The sequence below is a fragment of the Rhincodon typus genome, chromosome 29 (genome assembly GCF_021869965.1).
Source record: "Rhincodon typus isolate 14 chromosome 29, sRhiTyp1.1, whole genome shotgun sequence".
In the NCBI taxonomy this organism is placed as follows: Eukaryota; Metazoa; Chordata; class Chondrichthyes; order Orectolobiformes; family Rhincodontidae; genus Rhincodon; species Rhincodon typus.
The window spans coordinates 2,819,879-2,838,129 of record NC_063360.1 but is presented as its reverse complement, the minus strand read 5'-3'; the positions used below and the strand labels follow the sequence as shown (position 1 = coordinate 2,838,129).

The following is an 18,251-nucleotide window of genomic DNA, read 5'->3' as shown; positions in this document are numbered from 1 at the left end:
ACTCAAAGAACTAAGGTGTAGAAGTGTCTTGTTTTGAAACATTAAGAAATCTCAATTCAGCCTTTTTCTACCCAAAAACAGCGGTGTCAATGGAAGGGCTGTTGAAGAAAACCTAATATTGCTCGACTCCAGGTTCCTACAAAGTATGATCGACTGAAACAGTGAATCACTGTCAACTTGGTAACAATCAATGAACAGGAGCCACAGGACACCTACAGCGCTTGGTCTGCTGTTAAATCCATCATAAACTGTTAAATCCATCATGAGTAGATGCATGCAAAACCAGCATTAAACTATTTAGTCATTTCAATGCCCACAACACAGGGTGACAGAAAGTCATCTTTGAACCTGGGGAACTACCCAAGAAGAAACAGTCCAACATTTGATTTTCACACCCTGTCACAGATAGAAGAGGTGGACTTGTTACTAGACCAGAGCTAGCACAGGTTGAACAATTGCCTACTCATCCTGTAGAGAATCTCCACTCCGGTGGGAAGCTTCATGGATATGGGTTGAAGAACACTAATTGCAATTCCAATACCTCGCCTGACCCTAATATGCAAATATATTGGATCTGTGTTGGAGAAGTTGGTGAGGGTCATGGCATGTAGAGGATAGTGACAGATTTCTGGGATCATCCAAATGTGAGGAGAATGCTCCATAATCCTCCCCAGTGGAAAGCCTTTGGGGGGTTGAAAGAGGTCATGTCTAGAGATGCACTACCGCTCTCTGCATTTTTTTTTCCGACTTACCTTGCTGTTAAGATCATGTCCACTGTGCCTCTTGATGGATAGAATCCGCATGGAGATTCTGGTAGAAGCATTTATCTACTGAGGGGAAGCAACTGAAGAGAATCTTTATAATGACTTTCCCTGTGGGAAGCCAATCTGTAATTATCACAATAGGCCTTATTTCCATTTTGAAATTTATCATAATTAGCGACGTCAATAGCCGAGTGTTACTATTGCTGGACTGTTAATCCAGAGGTCCAGCCACAGCAGATGGTGGAATTTGAATTCAATAAAAACTCTGAAATTAACAGTCTAATGATGACCACGAATCCACTACTGATTATTGTGAAAAAGCCACTTGGTTCACTAATCTCCTTTCTTGGTCAAGTCTACATGTGACTCCAGACCCACAGCAATGTGGTTGGCTCTAAACTGCCCTCTGGGCAATTAGGGATGGGTAATAAATGCTGGCTTAGCCGGTAATGCTCTCATCCCATGCATTAATTAAAACAAAAATTCTGGCATCTCTGAGATTTGCTGGCTTGCTGTCCTTCTTCCAGATGAGAAAGATAAGTTCATGTATTTCTGCCAAGAGAATTTCTCCACTTTATTTTAGTGGGGACTCTGTCTGGCCTGTATTATGATGAGGAACACCCAGGAAGGGTCATGGTTAGAAGCAGGGATGAGATCAGAGGAAAGGAAAAGGGGAGAGAGGTCTGGAGAGGTCATTACATCAATGCACTGCAGAACACAGAGGCAAACTCTTGTTTCCTTCTCTTCGGCAACAATTTCAGTTGGAGTGTACTGTTTACATGTGATCTGGCAGTAGACTATTTTATTGCCAAAGAATATGAGCTGATGTGGCAAGACAGAATCTTTATTTAGGCCCTGCTCAATACTGGATTCTGGAAACCAAAGATGGGCAGGAGTTCAATTTCCCAAATGTAACATGCCTCATCTTCAAGCAAATAATATCTGATTAACAAAAACCGTCATCGCTGATTTCTGTGATCATTACAGATAACTATTACAGATTAGAGACTGTTTTGAATAATTTAACTTAGTGAGATGAATGCCGAGTGAATTACTGACTATACTGCTGGAAATTTGGTTCAAAATGGAAATTGGTACAAAGGTGAACGCAGGTATTTTAATTAAGATTTACTTCAATTAGTAAGCTCTATAGAGTGAGAGGTAAATGGGGAGAGGATAAAAGACATGGATTGAAAGGCCAACCAACAGCACAGTGACATCATAAACCAGAGTGTGACACAAGTGCAGGGAAAGAAGGTGACTGCTGAGTAGGATTGGTGAATATTTCTTGTTTTTAAAGTAAAATTAAGGACTTCAGTTTGTGTTTAGATCTTCAATGTTTCCCTTCTCTCTTGTGATGCAAGTGACTTTTTTATTGTTAAAAATGAAACATAATTATAGTGAAGTGACCAACAGGGAATGTCAACTAATTAATTTATAAGTTAAATGAAAGACAACAGTGATTGTAGAATGGGTGATGTGTTGCTCCTGCAACATGTGGAAGCTGCTGATACCAATGTGATCCAGATCCAATGCAAACACATCTGCAATAAGTATTTACAGCTCAAGGTACTTCAAAGTCCAGGAGCTACAGTCTGAGTTGCAGACATTGTGCCACATCCAGGAAGGGGAAGGTAACCAGGACACTTTGTTCCAGTGGGCAGTCACACTCCTCAGACGAGGTAATTCAAAATTGGTCTGTGATCAGGAACAGGCAAAGTGACTGCAGGTGGGGCAGGTTTGAAATTAAGGAGCACTGGCGCCTGCAACTGTCCAACAATTATACTATTCTTGCAGGCTGGTAGGATGAGCGTAGGGTCTGCAGGAGGATGACCAAATTGACCACAGCACCTTGGTACAAGGAGCCATTCAAGTGGGGAAAGGAAATAAGAATGTAGTTGTGACTGGGGACGGTTCAAATTAGAGGAATAGATACTATTCTCTGCAGCTTTGAGCAGGAATTCCGAAGGTTGTGCTGCCTTAAGGAGATCTGTTGGATTAAAGATATCTCCTAGGGGCTGGAGAAGGACTTGGAGACAGCCAGTTGTCATCATCCATGTTAGTACCAACAATATTGGTAGAACTAGAAAGGAGATTTTGTTGAAAGATTTCAAACAGTTAAGCACTAATTTAAAAAACAGAACTTCCAAGGTAGTAATCTCTGAGCCAGGACAAACTGATGAAGGGTAAATAAAGTAAAAAAGTTAAATGCATGATTCAAAGATTGAACTGGGACAATGGGTTTCAGTTTGTGATCACTGACACCAGTACTGAGGTAGAAGAGTTTTCTGGTGGCATGGGCGTCTCTTAACAAAACTGGGGCAGTATCCTGGCAAATTGAATAACTATGGCTGTAGAGAGGGGTTCAAGCTAATTAGTTTGAGTTGGGAGAGGGAATATGTAGGCTTACAAAGCAAGAGGATACAGTGATGTTACAGGGCAGTTATTTGAATAACAACCAGAGTGAGAAAGGAAAGGTCAGAGTGTACAAATATAGAAGATCAGCAGTAAATAGGATCAAAAGAGGAAATAATGATAAAAAGGCAAACTAATGGCTCCTTACTTGAATGTACATAGCATTCGGAACAAAATAAACGAATTAGGAGCACAAATACAAGTTAACAGGGTTAACCGGTGTAACGATTACAGAGACCTGGCTAAAAAGAGAGCAAAGCTAGGAATTAAATATTCAGGGGAGTGTGACTTATCACAAAAACAAACAAGAAGAAAAGAGTGGTGGGGTAGCATTGTTGGTATGGGATGGACTAACTAGGATAGCAAGAAATAATCTTGGATCGGAAGACGTAGAATCCATGTGGGTGGAGGTAACAAATAAAAAGGGAAAGAAGATACTGGTAGCAGTAGTCTATAGGCTCCCTAACAGTGGCTATACAGTGGGACAGAGAATAAATCAGGAGATAATGAAGGTAACAAAAACAGTAATTTAATCAAGGTGGTCTTAATAGTCATGTAGCTCAGGATAGTCAGATTGAAATTTCTTCTCTCAAAGCGTAGTGGATCTGTGGAATTCTTACCACAGAGGGTTTTCGAGGCTAGGTCATTAAATACATTCAAGGCTCAGATAGGGAAATTTCTAATCAGTAAGGGAATCAAGGGTTATGGGGACAAGGCAGGAAAATGGAGACTCGATGGGCTGAATGATCTACTTCTGCTCCAACATCTTATGGTCACTGAACTAATTATTTTCTATTTCAACTTTTTTTCTTCCTTAGTCCACCACTTTTCAGTCCACAAGCATGACCCCAAGCTTCCAGTCACCTGTCATTTTCATTCTGCACCTTGCTCTCGTGCAGACTGTCTGACCTTGGCCTCCTTTAGTGTTCCAATCAAGATCAAGGAACAACATCTCATTTTTCCATTAGGCACCTTATAGTTTCTGGACTCAGGAGTAAGTTCAACAATTTCAGGCCACAAGCAATCTTCCATTTTCTTTCCTTTCCTTTGCAGGTTTTGATTTAGTTTTAGTGTATTTTCCTCTTGTTTCTGCTTTAGGATGGCATCTGTTCATCATTCTGGCATTTACACCTTATCTAGGCACATATTTTGTTTCTTTTCTCATAACATCGCCATTCTCTTTGGCTTTGTAACACAAACTCTTATCATTTAATTTCTCCTGTTTTTCACACTATCATAGGCCTTCCTTTGTGGCCCTTTTTCAACCTACCCTCACTTTGACTTGATTAAAAATTATACCATTTCTAGCTTTCATTGGTTCTGGTGAAAGACCATTGTAACAGTATTTCTCTCCCACTGATACTGCCTGACCTGCTGAGTATTTTCAGCATTTCCTGTTTTTATTTTCAATTCCCAGCATCAACAGTATTTTATTTTCATTAGGCAACTAAATTGGGCTTGTGAGTAAACCCATATCCCATAATGGATAAATTTCCACTGTCTCAAGATCAAGGAACTCGGGTCTGAACACTGATGCTTAAACCGGTTATCTATCTCCAGGTGCGTCTGGAACACCTAAAGCATAATCCTACCCCATTCTTTATCACTAAAGGTCATTTAATGGCTCAGAAGTAACTTCTGAACTTTTCTCTCTACCACAATCACTTTCTTCAACTCCCCTCCCTTGCAGATTGCAAAAGGTTAGCACACAGTTTAGTAGCTTTATAAGTTGTGAAGCAGCAAACGACGAATGATCACACAGTTTACTGGTGATTCTTATCTTCTCTGAGAAATTGTGAAAAATGCAGAAGGGAGGGGAAGACAGAGGCAGTGAAGGAAGGAGGGAGTGAAGCTGGGCGGGAGCGAGTGAGTACACAGCAGAGTGAGAGAGAGTGAGAGAAAGAGAGGGAGGGAGGGAGGGAGAGAGGGGGAGAGAGAGAGACAGACAGACTGAGCAAGAAAGAGAGCGTAAGCAAAAGAGAACAAGTGCATGACTACCTAAATGGAGAAAAGCACATCATAAAATGCAGTGAGTGTGTTTGTTTAAGCAAATTTTAATATCAGATTGTTTATTTGCAGCAACTCCCAAAAATCAGGTTCTTAACTTCAGATCAATATTTTAAAGCCCCAGTTTGATCCTAGATATTCTGCGTTCACCATGCAACCAAAGGTAGTACAAAACTTACCACAGCAAACTCATCTCTGTCCAGGTGGCCATCCTTATCAACATCACTCAGATCCCAAACCTAATGGGAATAAAAATTGAAAACAAGAAATTAACTGCCTCAGCTAGGAGGGCAGAGGTAAAATACATCAGAGTCACAACGGATTCACACAACCAAAATACCAACTGCATTCAACTTTGATAAAGGTGCTCAATCAAGCTTGGGCATTTCTAAACTCCACTCCTTATCTAGTATTAAATTCAGTCACAGGCACCAGTTCAAAACTGTACAGAACTGTAGCTTAACAATGACACCCATGCATTTTGGAAGTCTGAGTCAATACAGTATGGAGCAGGAGGAACACAGCAGGACAGGCAGCATCAGAGGAGCAGGAAAGTCGACATTTCGGGCAGGACCCTTCATCACGGCTTCCATTTTGGAAGTCTGTTGTTTGGTTGTGCACACTAAATAGGCAAACAAAACATAATACAAAAATATTAAACTTATACAGCATTAACATAACTAGCCAACGTTACAAATACCTTCAGGAAGTTCCCCTTTTTTCACTCTGACTCTTCATTTTGGCAAGTTGCAGTACACAATGGAAGCTGAATAACAGGGCTCAGATCCCAAATTAGCTTCAGATTATTCTCAAGTAAAACAGCTAACTGAACGGGTAAGTTTATTGCTTTTCTCATGTATTATTCGATTTGTTTATATATTAATATGAATGATAATGGTCACTCAAAGAAGGCTTTGTGAAGAAGCAGGATGGCTGTTCAAAGCACAAGAACATTTTATGGTACAGATTATTTGGTTTCTCATAATGGTTGGTTCCAAATTGAAGGTGATGCTTTTGCATTTATCCACTTACACAATTGGGTATTTCAGCAAACCACAACAGTTAATTCAAAAATCACACTAATCAGAACTGAGACAGTACACATGAACTTTAAATTTATCACCTACCAATAGTTATTAGTTTAGACATATTTGTAGCGTTACCTTTTCAATCTGCTGCTCTTCTTAGGATGATTTATAGAACTGCAATTTAACATCAGAATGTGTTGTGGACAGATTGAGATATATTTGTGGGCTGAGCGTGGACACTATTAACTCACACTGTAGAGGTACAACATATATTGCAAGTATTGCCTGCAAAGAGTATTCCCATTTTCCATTCACCTGCAGAAGATTTTGTTAGGATTAAAGGACTATCCACCCTATTAAAGTTGAGAATGTCAAACGTTTTACCTTCACACTGGGATTTCAGACCCTCTTATTTTCTTTCCATCAACCAGCTTCCAAGTTCTGACTGTTTGACCAATGTTTCACTGTCATGCAGTCAAATATGTATGCATAAATCTCTTTAACTTGCTTAGGTGCAATAAAACATTTATGGTTTCCTCAATCACAGCAGTTAAAACTTTGATCGAGAATCCTGACAATGATAGTAGTTTGTAACTTAATGTTTCTCTTGTTCCAGAAAGTAATCGGATAAATGATAAGGCTCAAAAATTGACATGGATGGAGGTGGAAGCTGTTTTGCATGTCACATAAATTTGAGGAAGTTATAAATCAATTTTACGGGTACACAGTATTGAATGTTTCCAGCGAAAATTAAAGATTAATGACCAAGCGTTTGTTTCTGTTGTTTATTAGATACACAAGGTTGAGTGAATATATATCTGTTGGGTACATGTGCAATAGTGACAGGCTATGGCATGAGGAGAGGATTAAAACATTATTACAGTTTTTTTTAATGCACTCATGGAACGTGAGAGTTGCTTGCTGTCCAACATTTACTGCTCATCCCTGGCTGCCCTCGAGAAACTGGAAGTGAGCTGCTTTCTTGGAGCACTGCAGTCCATGTGGTGTAAGTAGACCCACAGTGCCCTTAAGTAAAGGAATTCCAGGATTTTGACCCAGCAACAGTGATGTGTTTCCAAGTCAAGATAGTGATTTCTTGAAGGGAAACTTGTGTTGGTCAGCATTTTGTTGAGCTCACCAATGCTTTGTCCTGGACGGTGTCAAGCTTCTTCTTTGTTATTGGTGCTGCACACATCCAGGCAAGCGGGGAGTAATCCATCACAATCCTGACTTGTCCTTGTGGATGACGGACAGGCTTTGGGGAATCAGGTGTGAGCTAATCACTACAGTATTCCCGGCCTCTGACCTGCTCTTGTAGTCACTGTGCTTATGCAATGAGTCGAGTTGAGTTTCTGGTCAATGGCAACCCCCCAGGATACTGATAGCGGGAATTCAGTGATGGTAGTACCAGTGAATGTAAAGGGCCAGTTACTAGATTTTTTCTTATTCATAGAATCATAGAATCCCTACAGTGCAGATAGAGGCCATTCAGTCCATCGAGTCTGCGACCCTCTGAACAGCACAGGGATATTTGTGCAGCCTCCTTCTCCAAAAAGTTGTTTAAATGTCCACTATCATTCACAACTGAATGTGGCAGGAATGCATAGCTTAGATCTGATCCGTTGGCTGTGGGATTGCTTAGCTCCGTCTATCACTTGCTGCTTATACTGTTTGGTGTGCAGGTAGTTCTGTTTGGTAGCTTCACCAAGTTGACACCTCATTTTTAGGTATGCCTGGTGCTCCTCCTGGCATGCCCTTCTGCACTGTCCACTGAATCAGGGTTGACCCGCTGGCATAATAGTAATGGTTGAGTGGGGATCATGCCAGGCTATGAGATTGCAGATTGTGCTGGAGCACAATTATGCTGCTAGTGGTGACGCACAGCACCTCACGGATGTTTAAAGTCTGTCCCAATCAGCAGTGTGAAACTGCCACGCAACATGATGGAGCGTGCTCTCAATGTGAAGGTGGAACATTGAAATCCTCCACCCAGAACACAGTTGTACCCTTGCCAATCTCCGTGCATCCTCCAAGAGTTGTTCAACATGCAGGAGTGCCAATTTATCAGGTAAAGGAGGACGGTATGTGGTAAGGAGGTTTCCTCTGCTATGTTTAACCTGAAGCCATGACACTTCATGCGGTCCAGAGTCAACGCTGACTACTGCCAGGGCAACTCCCTCCCAGATGTAAATCTCCTGCTGCTTACCACATACCATCCTCCCTTACCTGATAAATGTATACCACCTCTGCTGGGTCTGAACGCTGGTGGGACAGGACATATCCAAGATGACGATCGTAGTGTTTGGGGCATTGTCTATCAGGTACGATTCAGTGAGTATGACTATATCAGCTGTTGCTTGACTAGATTGTGAGACAGCTTTCCCAGTTTTGCCACTAGCCCTCAGATGTTAGTAAGGAGGATTTTGCAGGGTCGACTGGGCTGCTTCTGCTGCTGTCTTTTCCGGTACCTAAGTCAATAGCAAGCGGTCTATCTGGTTTCATTTCTTTGTTGAGGCTTAGTAACAATTGATACAACTGAGTGGCTTGCTAGGCCATTTCAGAGGGCAGCTGAGAATCAATCAACTGGAGTCACGTGTAGTCTAGACCAGGTGAGCATGGCAGATTTCCTTCCCTAAGGACATTAGTGAACCTGCACAGATTGAGAACAAGAGGAAGTGATTGTGTATTATATTCAAGCAGCAGTAACACTGAAGACTCTCAATGCAATTGTGTTTTTTTTTAAAATGGCTGCAAGTTGAAGATTTACGAAATCACAATATATGGGGAGTGGGAAAGCAGTCTGATGAAATCTTAGAAAATTAGGGATTATAAAGGTAGAGAAACTGGAACAGAGAGGAAAAAAAAAATTCAATGTCTACAAAATTAGATCCACAACTTGGAAACAAATTGAAGTTTCAGACTCAAACTTATTTCAAGCATGTTGAACATTTAAAAATCAAACAAATTGTTTTATTGAACAAAATTCAGTTATGATGAAAAAAAGTACTAAATTCTACAATCTGTTAAGGATTAGATGGACAACCTTCTACTCTGAGGAGACGTAACAGATTGGAATTTCTATTTCTCCAACGTTTATCATTTTCTGATGAATCAAAATTATTTTAGTAACTGAAATTCAACATTATTGCACAAGTACCTGTAACATTTCATTCAGAAAGATGTCAAAAACTAGTCTGAAGAGAGCACTGAATAAAGAAATGCAGAACTATTTTCATTGGTAGTGGATAAAATGCTGAACATAGAATTGGATGACAGCTATTTGATTTATACCTTGAGATAACAAGGTGTAGAGCTGGATGAACACATTTCTGAAGAAGGGTCTAGGCCCAAAACGTCAGCCTTCCTGCTCCTCTGATGCTGCTTGGCCTGCTGTGTTCATCCAGCTCTACACCTTGTTATCTCAAATTCTCCAGCATCTGCAGTTCCTACTATCTCTGATTTATACCCTATTCTGTTGCTGCATGCAGAGCAATAATGTACTGTTTTCATCAACTTGCTCTGGTTGAAATCATTGGCCTCCATCTTCAAACAAAAAATTGCATCACATGCACATATTTTTGATTTAATAATTGAAATCTTAAGATTTGGATTAAAAACAACTATGTGCTTAGACATAACATGCTTACCCTTCCCAAGACATCCAGAGGTAGGTTTGAATTTATCAACACGGGTTTGACCTTATCACCGGAGAGGAGGCCATTTAGTGGAGTCAAGCTTTCAAAAATTCCATCAAATTTGGCTTTCTCTTCAGGCTTTAGGAAGGATACAAGATGGGTTAACATTTTCTATTACCAACATGCTGAAAATGCAACGAAGCTGGTCTTGAAGACTACTTGTGCAAACATGCTCTCACTAGACTTGAAATTTCTGGTCTGCTCCACAATTACCATAATAGTTTTTTGCCTGGTCAGTCATTTATTTTATTATGTTAGGCATTTTTGAACCTCTGAACATTGTGCAATCATTGGTGAACGACCCCACTTCTGACCTTATGATGGAGGGAAGGTCTTTGATGAAGCAGCTGAAGATATTTGGGCCTAGTACACTACCCTGAGGAACTCCTGCAGAGATGTCCTGGAGCTGAGATGACTGACCTCCAACAACCTCCAACTTTCTATGTGTTAGGTATGACTCTAACCACTGAAGAGTTTACCCCCCGATACCCATTGATTCTAGTTTTGCTAGGGCTCCTTGATGCTACACTCGGTCGAATGTGGCCTTGTTTGTCAAAGACTGTCACTTCCATCCCACCTCTAGAATTCAGCTCTTTTGTCCATGTTTGGACCAAGGCTGTAATGAGGTCAGGGGCTGAGTGGCCCTGGCGGAACCTGAACTGGGTGTCACTCAGCAGTATAAGGCACAACTCAGGAATTTGATGGAATACTCCCCATTTGTCTGCCTGACTGCAGATCCAACAGCTCAAAAAACCTGACACCATCCGGGACAAAGCAGCCTTGATTTGCACCACATCCAAAAGCATTCACTTTGTCCACCAGCGATGCACAGTAGCAGCATTGTGTACCAATTATAAGATTCACTGCAAAAATACACCATGGACCCTTAAATAGCACCTCCTAAAACCATGACCACTGGCATCTAGAAGGACAAGAGTAGCGTAGTTCACCTGCAAATTCTACTCCAGCCACTCACCATCTTGACTGGGAACCAAATCACTGTTTCTTCAGTGGCACTGAGTCAAAATTTTAAACTCCCTCCCTAATACACCCACAATGCCATCTACAGCAAATAGGATGGGCAATAAATGTTAACCAGACTGTAAAAGTCTGCCTCCCATGAATGATTTTAAAAAAAAGTTACTGCTGTGTGAAAAAGGGACATGGCTTGGTCCCCCAATTCTACAAGGATTCAGATCGACTAAAGGTATCTGCAAATTTCTCCAAACAGCCAACATCAGAAGCTGGACAGATAAATATGAGGACAACACTTGGTTAAAAAAAAGCAATCCAAATTTGACTGCAGTTCTTGGAAGATTCCATTCTGGAACTTCATCGTCTTAAAATAAGCTAGCCTTCCTGGAGGATATCCTATCCATTAACCGTAATTCATTAATTTTCACAAATCTAGAATGGAATGGCATTGCATATACAAAACAGAAACAGGCGAATAGGCCCAGCTAATCACTGGTGGTGTTTTTGTTCCAAGCATGTTCTCTCTCACTCTATATACCTTAGCGTGGCCTTTAGTATGTATTCCTATTCCTTTCTTTTTTGTCTACTGATCTAGTTTGCCTTTGAAAGCATCTATTTCCCTCAAACATGCAGCAAGCTCAACATTCTAACCATGCATTCCCAACTGGACTTTTTTTGATTGCAATCTTATATTTATGGTCCTTAGTTCTGGGTTCATAGAAACATTCTGATCACATCTATCCTGTTCAACTCATTCAGAATTTAGAAGATTTTGCTCAGAACACTTTAAGGCTTTTTGGTTTGAATTTGGAAAATTCACACGATCATTCTCGGTCTTTTGACCGAAGTAGAAATTATAATTAAAACTTAAACAGAAAATGCAAGAAATACTCAATAGGTCTGGTAGCATTTGTAGATTTGTGGAAATGAAGATCTCTGATGCAAACCAAGGTGCTACCGGTTACATGTATTGGTGCACTAAGTACAGTACCATACGTTATACAACTCACTTCTAGCTCTCAAATTTATGCTGATCTTCAGTCAGCGTTGTTCTCTGTCAGGTATGCTCCATTAGGATCCCACCCCAGGTAAAGTCGATGTAAAATTTAGAATAAAACTTCCTTCAACCGCTCCATCTTTAGAAGAGCATCACAGACTGCATTATTCCAACATGGCTCCAGTAATCCTCTGTAGCTTTAATGCTAATTTAGTGACAAATCAGGTTAGCCTATTCTCACTTGAATGAAGTTGAGACCACACAAAAATAAATGTTCATATGGAATTTACAGCAGGGACTCTCATTTCATCCAAACTAAGCTGAATTCAAACAATTACCCGAGACAAAGCCTAACTCAATTTGATTGTAAGAAGTTGGTTGTCCAACTCACCCTTACAGCCCACTGCGTGTCTGAGGAGGGAGGAGGTGCTACCAGAGAGGGACTACCGCTGTCGTGCTGCCAAAAGATAAAAGGCAACCCATTAGTAACAAAGTACATAGAAGTTCTACATAGTGAAGTCTTGGAACAAGCCATATCTGCAATTATTTAACTGGTCAGGGAAACTAGCCATGAAATTGGAACTGCAAATTGTACAGTATTTGACACAACTAGTTTTAGTGAGGAAACAAAATTTATATATCTTGGACAAGTTTCCTGGGATACTACTAAATTACTTCGGACTTAGGGTTGACAACAATTCACAGTAAATGGTAATATGTAATACAATATGACTACACTCCTGGACTACACAGGTTGAATAAATACCTCAACTTTTCCTGTCACAGCAAGCAGCACTACTATGAACTACAAGTGAATCACCTTAGCCACACAGCACTACTACACACCACAACTGATCCTCCTTAACTACACAACACCAGCACAAATACCCCACAGGATAAGTATCCTCCAGGCCTGAATCTCCCAGAATACAACACTAGCAAACACCAGGAAAGAACTTCCAGAACAACAACGAATAATACACACGGCAAATGAAACTCCCACATTAAGTACATGCAAACAAACATTTACAAAACACTAACCTCAGCTAAGTATTTTGTTTAATTCTTGAGCCTACAATTACTAAGAACTTAGTGAGGCCACTAGAAGCATACTAGAGATGAGGAATTTCAATTATGTGGAGAAATTAGGGTTATTGCCCTATCATGGGAGATTAAAAAGAAATTTGATAGCAGTGTTCAAATTAATGTGCACACTGATAGAGATTACAAGGAGAAATTGTTTCCAATCGCAGAAGCATCAGTAACCAGACAATAAAGTTTAATGCAATTGACCTAAGAAGTAGAGACAACATGAGGAAAACATTTTTTACACAGTAAATTGTTGCAATTTGCTATGCATGGCTTGAGCGGATTGGAAGTAGATGCAATAAATTTCAAAAGGGAATTAGATAAATATTTGAAAGGTGAATATGTTCATAACTATGGGGAAAGAGCAGAGGTGTAGGACTAATGTGACGGCTTTCTTAAATAACAGTACAGGCATGATGGGTCACTTGACCTTCTTCGGTGTTGTTTCATTTCATTTTATAATTGATTCACACAGCTTCCCACCCAACGAACAAGGACACAACTAGTCCTCTTGAACCACACAGCACAGAAAAGGACGAAAACAAGGGAAAGAACAAATAAACTTGCATTTATTTGGCGCTTCGCAAAATAAAAGGACAAACCAAAGCACTTCATTGTCAATGTGCTACTTTTGAGTATAGTCACAGATATAATGTAGGAAATAAGGCAACTAATTTATGTGCCACAAGTAAATGGGAAAATGACCAGAAAATGTGCATTTGTGATAAAGGCAAAAATATCCAAGACAACAGAGAATTCCTGTTCTCTTCTACAGATAGAATATACCATTACCCTTTGAGTACGTGAAAAGGGAAAGGTGCTTCAGTTTAATGTCGTGACTACAGGATGGTACATCTAACAATGCAGCATTTCCTCAGTAATGCACCGGAGTGTCATGATGGCAATCATGGTTGGGTTTGAATGCTGACTTTCTCATTCACAGGCAAAGTGTTATCCCTGAGCCAAGCCTTAAAGCACCACACTGATCCCACTATACAACATATCATATCAATACACATCATATCAATCCTAAACTGGAAGACAGCTCTTGTACATTGATCTTTTGATGCAAGTAACTGTCATCCAACTGTGACAGTCACAGCCTTTTACCACTGTACCCTGTACCATTGCTGAACCTCATGGAACATGTACTGAACAGCTAATTAGTACCAATACTAGGTTTGAATAAGATTTTGATCATGACAGCAACATCAACAGATACTCAATCTTGAGCACAGGTCTTCACAACAGGCAGTTTCACTTGGCTAGATTAATAAAATGGAAGAATGTGTTTTGCAAATAGCATGCCCATTACATTTCCTGATGAGAAACAATACAAAAGAAATCATGCAAATTTACGAAGGGAGGTCAGTTGAAAATACTGCTGTGTTAAGTGAAGTTAGTAAGTGTAAATTAACAATTGAGAATTCTACTGCACACCTTTAATGACATAGCAGTCAGAATATATTGATTTACAATTTGTTTACAGGTTTAGACACTTACAAATTTGGGTGGTGGCAATGTCACATTTAGACTGCTCAGGCTAACATCATGGCCATTCTGTGCACACGCTACCAGGCGTAAAGCCACATAAAAGCCCTAAAATGTAAACAAAGGGTTAAATACGAGAGGAATTAGTGAATAATCATCATAGCAGAATCAATGACAAAGCATGATTCACATACCTGTTTATCCAGGTAGCCTTTGCCTTCAGGGTCTGCCAAGTCCCAAATCTGCAGAGACAAAGTAATGGTTACATGAGTACTGGGCTCAAAGGGAGACTGTCCCACTCCTAACAAGCTCAAGAACAGAGACAGGGATCCTCAGGCACTGTTTTCGTCGATTTTTTTTATCCCAGTAACAGACTTAAATGCACTCATCCTGTTCATGACAATAATTCATACAGTTAAACAGCCTTGAAGGCTATAAAAGTATTAAAGGTGGAAATAATCTTGACAAATTTATACTAAGGTAGAGTAATACAGTTTATACAGTAAGATCAATTTATTTGGGAGTGATATGGATCTTGGCAACATCAGCATAGCAAAATAATAAATTAGAATACGCCCAGATTAATTTTGTGCAAACAAAATCAAGCATGGTTCTGGAGCAATGCAGCATCATTTCTACAAACACCAGAACCCAAAAACTTTCAGAGGTGAACTTCCACGTATGTAGCATTTCAGAATCTCAGACTGGACTGCAACCAGACTGTAAAAATTTGTCTTTTCATCTGAGTTACACAGCAGGAATTCTGTCATGGCAGTAGCAATAGTTCAATAGCTTATCAACATGTTTAGTCAAGTCTTACAGGTGATACTAAAGGATAGATGATATCGATTGAACCATAAATAGGAATGAGTTAACACCATTAGGAGAAAGGGAGAGTGGTAGTTAATTAGAATAAAGTTGTATAAGTCTATAGATAACTACAGCTGCCTGTACAGATATCATAGAATCCCTACAGTGTGGAAACAGGCCCTTCGGCCCAACAAGTCCACACCGAACCTCAGAGCATCCCATCCAGACCCATCCCCCTATAACCCACCTAATCTACACCTTCCTGAACACTACGGGCAATTTAGCATGGCCAATCCACCTAACCTGCACGTCTTTGGACTGTGGGAGGAAACCGGAGCACCCTGAAGAAACCCACACAGACACAGGGAGTATGTGCAAACTCCACACAGACAGTCACCCGAGGCTGGATTCGAATCCGGGTCCCTGGCGCTGTGAGGCAGCAGTGCTAACCACTGAGCCACCGTGCCGCCCTCAAATATCAATTAGTATGAGAGTGACAGTCATTTTTTTCTATTCTAGATTATCTTTGGGTGCCAAAAAAAAATCCAGGATCATGAGAGTTACAGACAAGATTACACACTGGAATCGCATTAGGAAATTTGAATTTGTGTTTTTATTTTTGCTGGAAGAGGAAGAGTGAGCCAAGATGCCTCTTTCTGATATTCAAACTGAAATAATTACAGGTATCTGTGGGGATGTCTTAATCATCTAGTTTCATGATTCAGTTTAAATAGCTTTTAGTTTTCAGAATTAAGTGTGGATAATTTAAAAAGTGTCCGTAATGAAAAACTACCCTGATGCACAAATAAGGTTGGGTTAATTACAGTTACAAGTTAATCTTAGAATCCCTACAGTGTGGAAACAGGCCCTTCGGCCCAACAAGTCCACACCAACCCTCAGGGCATCCCGCCCAGACCCATCCTCCTATAACCCACCTAATCAACACATCCCTGAACACTATGGGGCAATTTAGCACGGCCAATCCATCTAGCCTGTACATCTTTGGACTGTGGGAGGAAACCGGGACACCTGGAGGAAAGCCACGCAGACATGGGGAGAACGTGCAAACTCCACACAGACAGTCGCCCGAGGGTGGAATGAAACTCGGGCCCCTGGCGCTGTGAGGCAACAGTGCTAACCACTGAGCCACCAGCCCAAAACCTATGTTTAAATTAAAAGTAGCACTGCAGAAAAAACTTAAGACAGTGGATGATCTATCTCCAAGCATGTAAAAGAACCAGAAGGTCCACCAGTGCCTCAATAAAAGATTTCAATTATGCATGTTGTTTCCAGATGAAAAGCTGAAAAACTATTAGAAAACATGGGTGCTGTTTGACAGATCTTGCAAGTCTTGATTTTTAAATAATTCATTGGACTATACAATCAAATAGCTGTTTTGAAGATACAGGAAGTCCTCACTTAAAGTTATTGCTACACTCCCATAAAGCATAAGTTTACATAAAACAACTTTAAGTGAAGCATCATTTACCAAAGGAATCAATGTTGAATCATGAAACTGGATGATTAAGGCTGATCTATAGAAATGCAACTTTCTGCAATATCCAAGTTGGGTTAATAAGTAACATAGAACATTTGCACCACACAATTGCTAAACCTGTCCATTTTATAAAAAGAGAATCTAACCATCTCCCTTTGACTTTCAATGGCATTACCTTCGGTGAAGCCCCCACTGTGTACATCCTGTGAGCTATGATTGACCAGAAACTGAATTGAACCCACCATATAAATACAGTGGCTACAACAGCAGGCAACAGGCTGGGAATTCCACAATGAGTAACTCACCTCCAGGCTCCCCAAAGTATGTCCACCATATACAAGATGCTAGTCAGGGGTCTGATGGAATGTTGTCCATTTGCCTGGATGAACACAGTTCCAACAACATCCAGACAAAGCAGCCTGCTCCTTTGGCACCCCATCCATGAGCTTCAACATTCACTCATTTCACCACTGAGGCATACAGGCAGTATTGTGGAGCTGCACTGTAGCATCTCACCGTGATTCTTGCCACAGCACCTTCTAAACCCACAACTCTAACCTGAAAGAACACTGACAGCAGATGAAGGGGAGCACCACCACCTGCAAGATGTTCTCCAAACCACAGACTATTGACTTGGAACTACATCACCATTGCTTCAGTGATAGTGGGACTGCATCTAGAGAATTTTGCAGTGTTAGTAATAGCATTTAAGAAAATGTGTATATATGTTCAAGACAGTTCTGAGCAGGCTCATACTTGGAGTTGTGAGAGTACGAGTGTGTGTGCACGAGTGCATGTGAAAGACTGTGTGCAAGACAGCATGTAAGAGTGGGCATGAGGAATGAAAATGTGCGAGTATGTGCGAAAGTGTGCAACAGAGTGAGAACGAGAGGCGTGCAACAGCGTGCCTGTGTAAGATACATGTGTGATTGATTCAGACGGTGTATGAGGAGTGTGAGTGTGTGTGAGGAGTGCAAGAGTATGAGGGTAAGCGGGTATGAGTCTGTAAGAGCATGCATGAGAGTGTGAGGGACAGTATGTGTGCATGACTGTGTGCGTGCACGAGTGCACGAGTATGCGAGACAGTGCATGAAGTATGTGTGACAGAATGAGACAGAATGTTAACACAGTGTCTCATTCTGTCACACATACTTCATGCACCTCGGTATAGGACAGCGAGCATGAGGAAGTGCACACAACTGTGCAACAGTGTGTGTGAGGAGTGAGAGAAAGCGTATGAGAGTGCACAAGTCTGAGAAAGGGAGTGAGTGAGTGTCAGAGTATGTGACAGTTGGACTGCGTGAGAGAGAGCGCGTGCGAGAGACAGAGCGTGTATGAGAGAGACAGCTCATGTGTGAGAGACAGAGAGAGAGTGTGTGTGTGTGTGTGTGTGTGTGTGTGTGTGTGTGTGAGTGTGAGCGAGTGAGTGAGAGAGAGAGAGGGGGAGAGAGAGAGAGAGGGGGAGAGAGAGAGAGAGGGAGA

The 18,251-nt window shown here is 40.9% G+C and overlaps 1 protein-coding gene across 1 annotated transcript in view; it reads right to left on the bottom strand.

Moving 5' to 3' along the window:
• eps15l1a (epidermal growth factor receptor pathway substrate 15-like 1a) overlaps positions 1-18,251 on the bottom strand; it is a 228,909-nt gene that overhangs the window by 203,181 nt on the left and 7,477 nt on the right. Inside the window, exons 3-7 of the mRNA XM_048613886.1 lie at positions 14,656-14,703; positions 14,474-14,569; positions 12,273-12,338; positions 9,862-9,987; positions 5,366-5,425 (exon numbers count right to left, since the gene is read on the bottom strand). Coding sequence (XP_048469843.1) covers positions 5,366-5,425; positions 9,862-9,987; positions 12,273-12,338; positions 14,474-14,569; positions 14,656-14,703 — 396 coding nt within the window. The remainder of the gene's footprint in view (positions 1-5,365; positions 5,426-9,861; positions 9,988-12,272; positions 12,339-14,473; positions 14,570-14,655; positions 14,704-18,251) is intronic.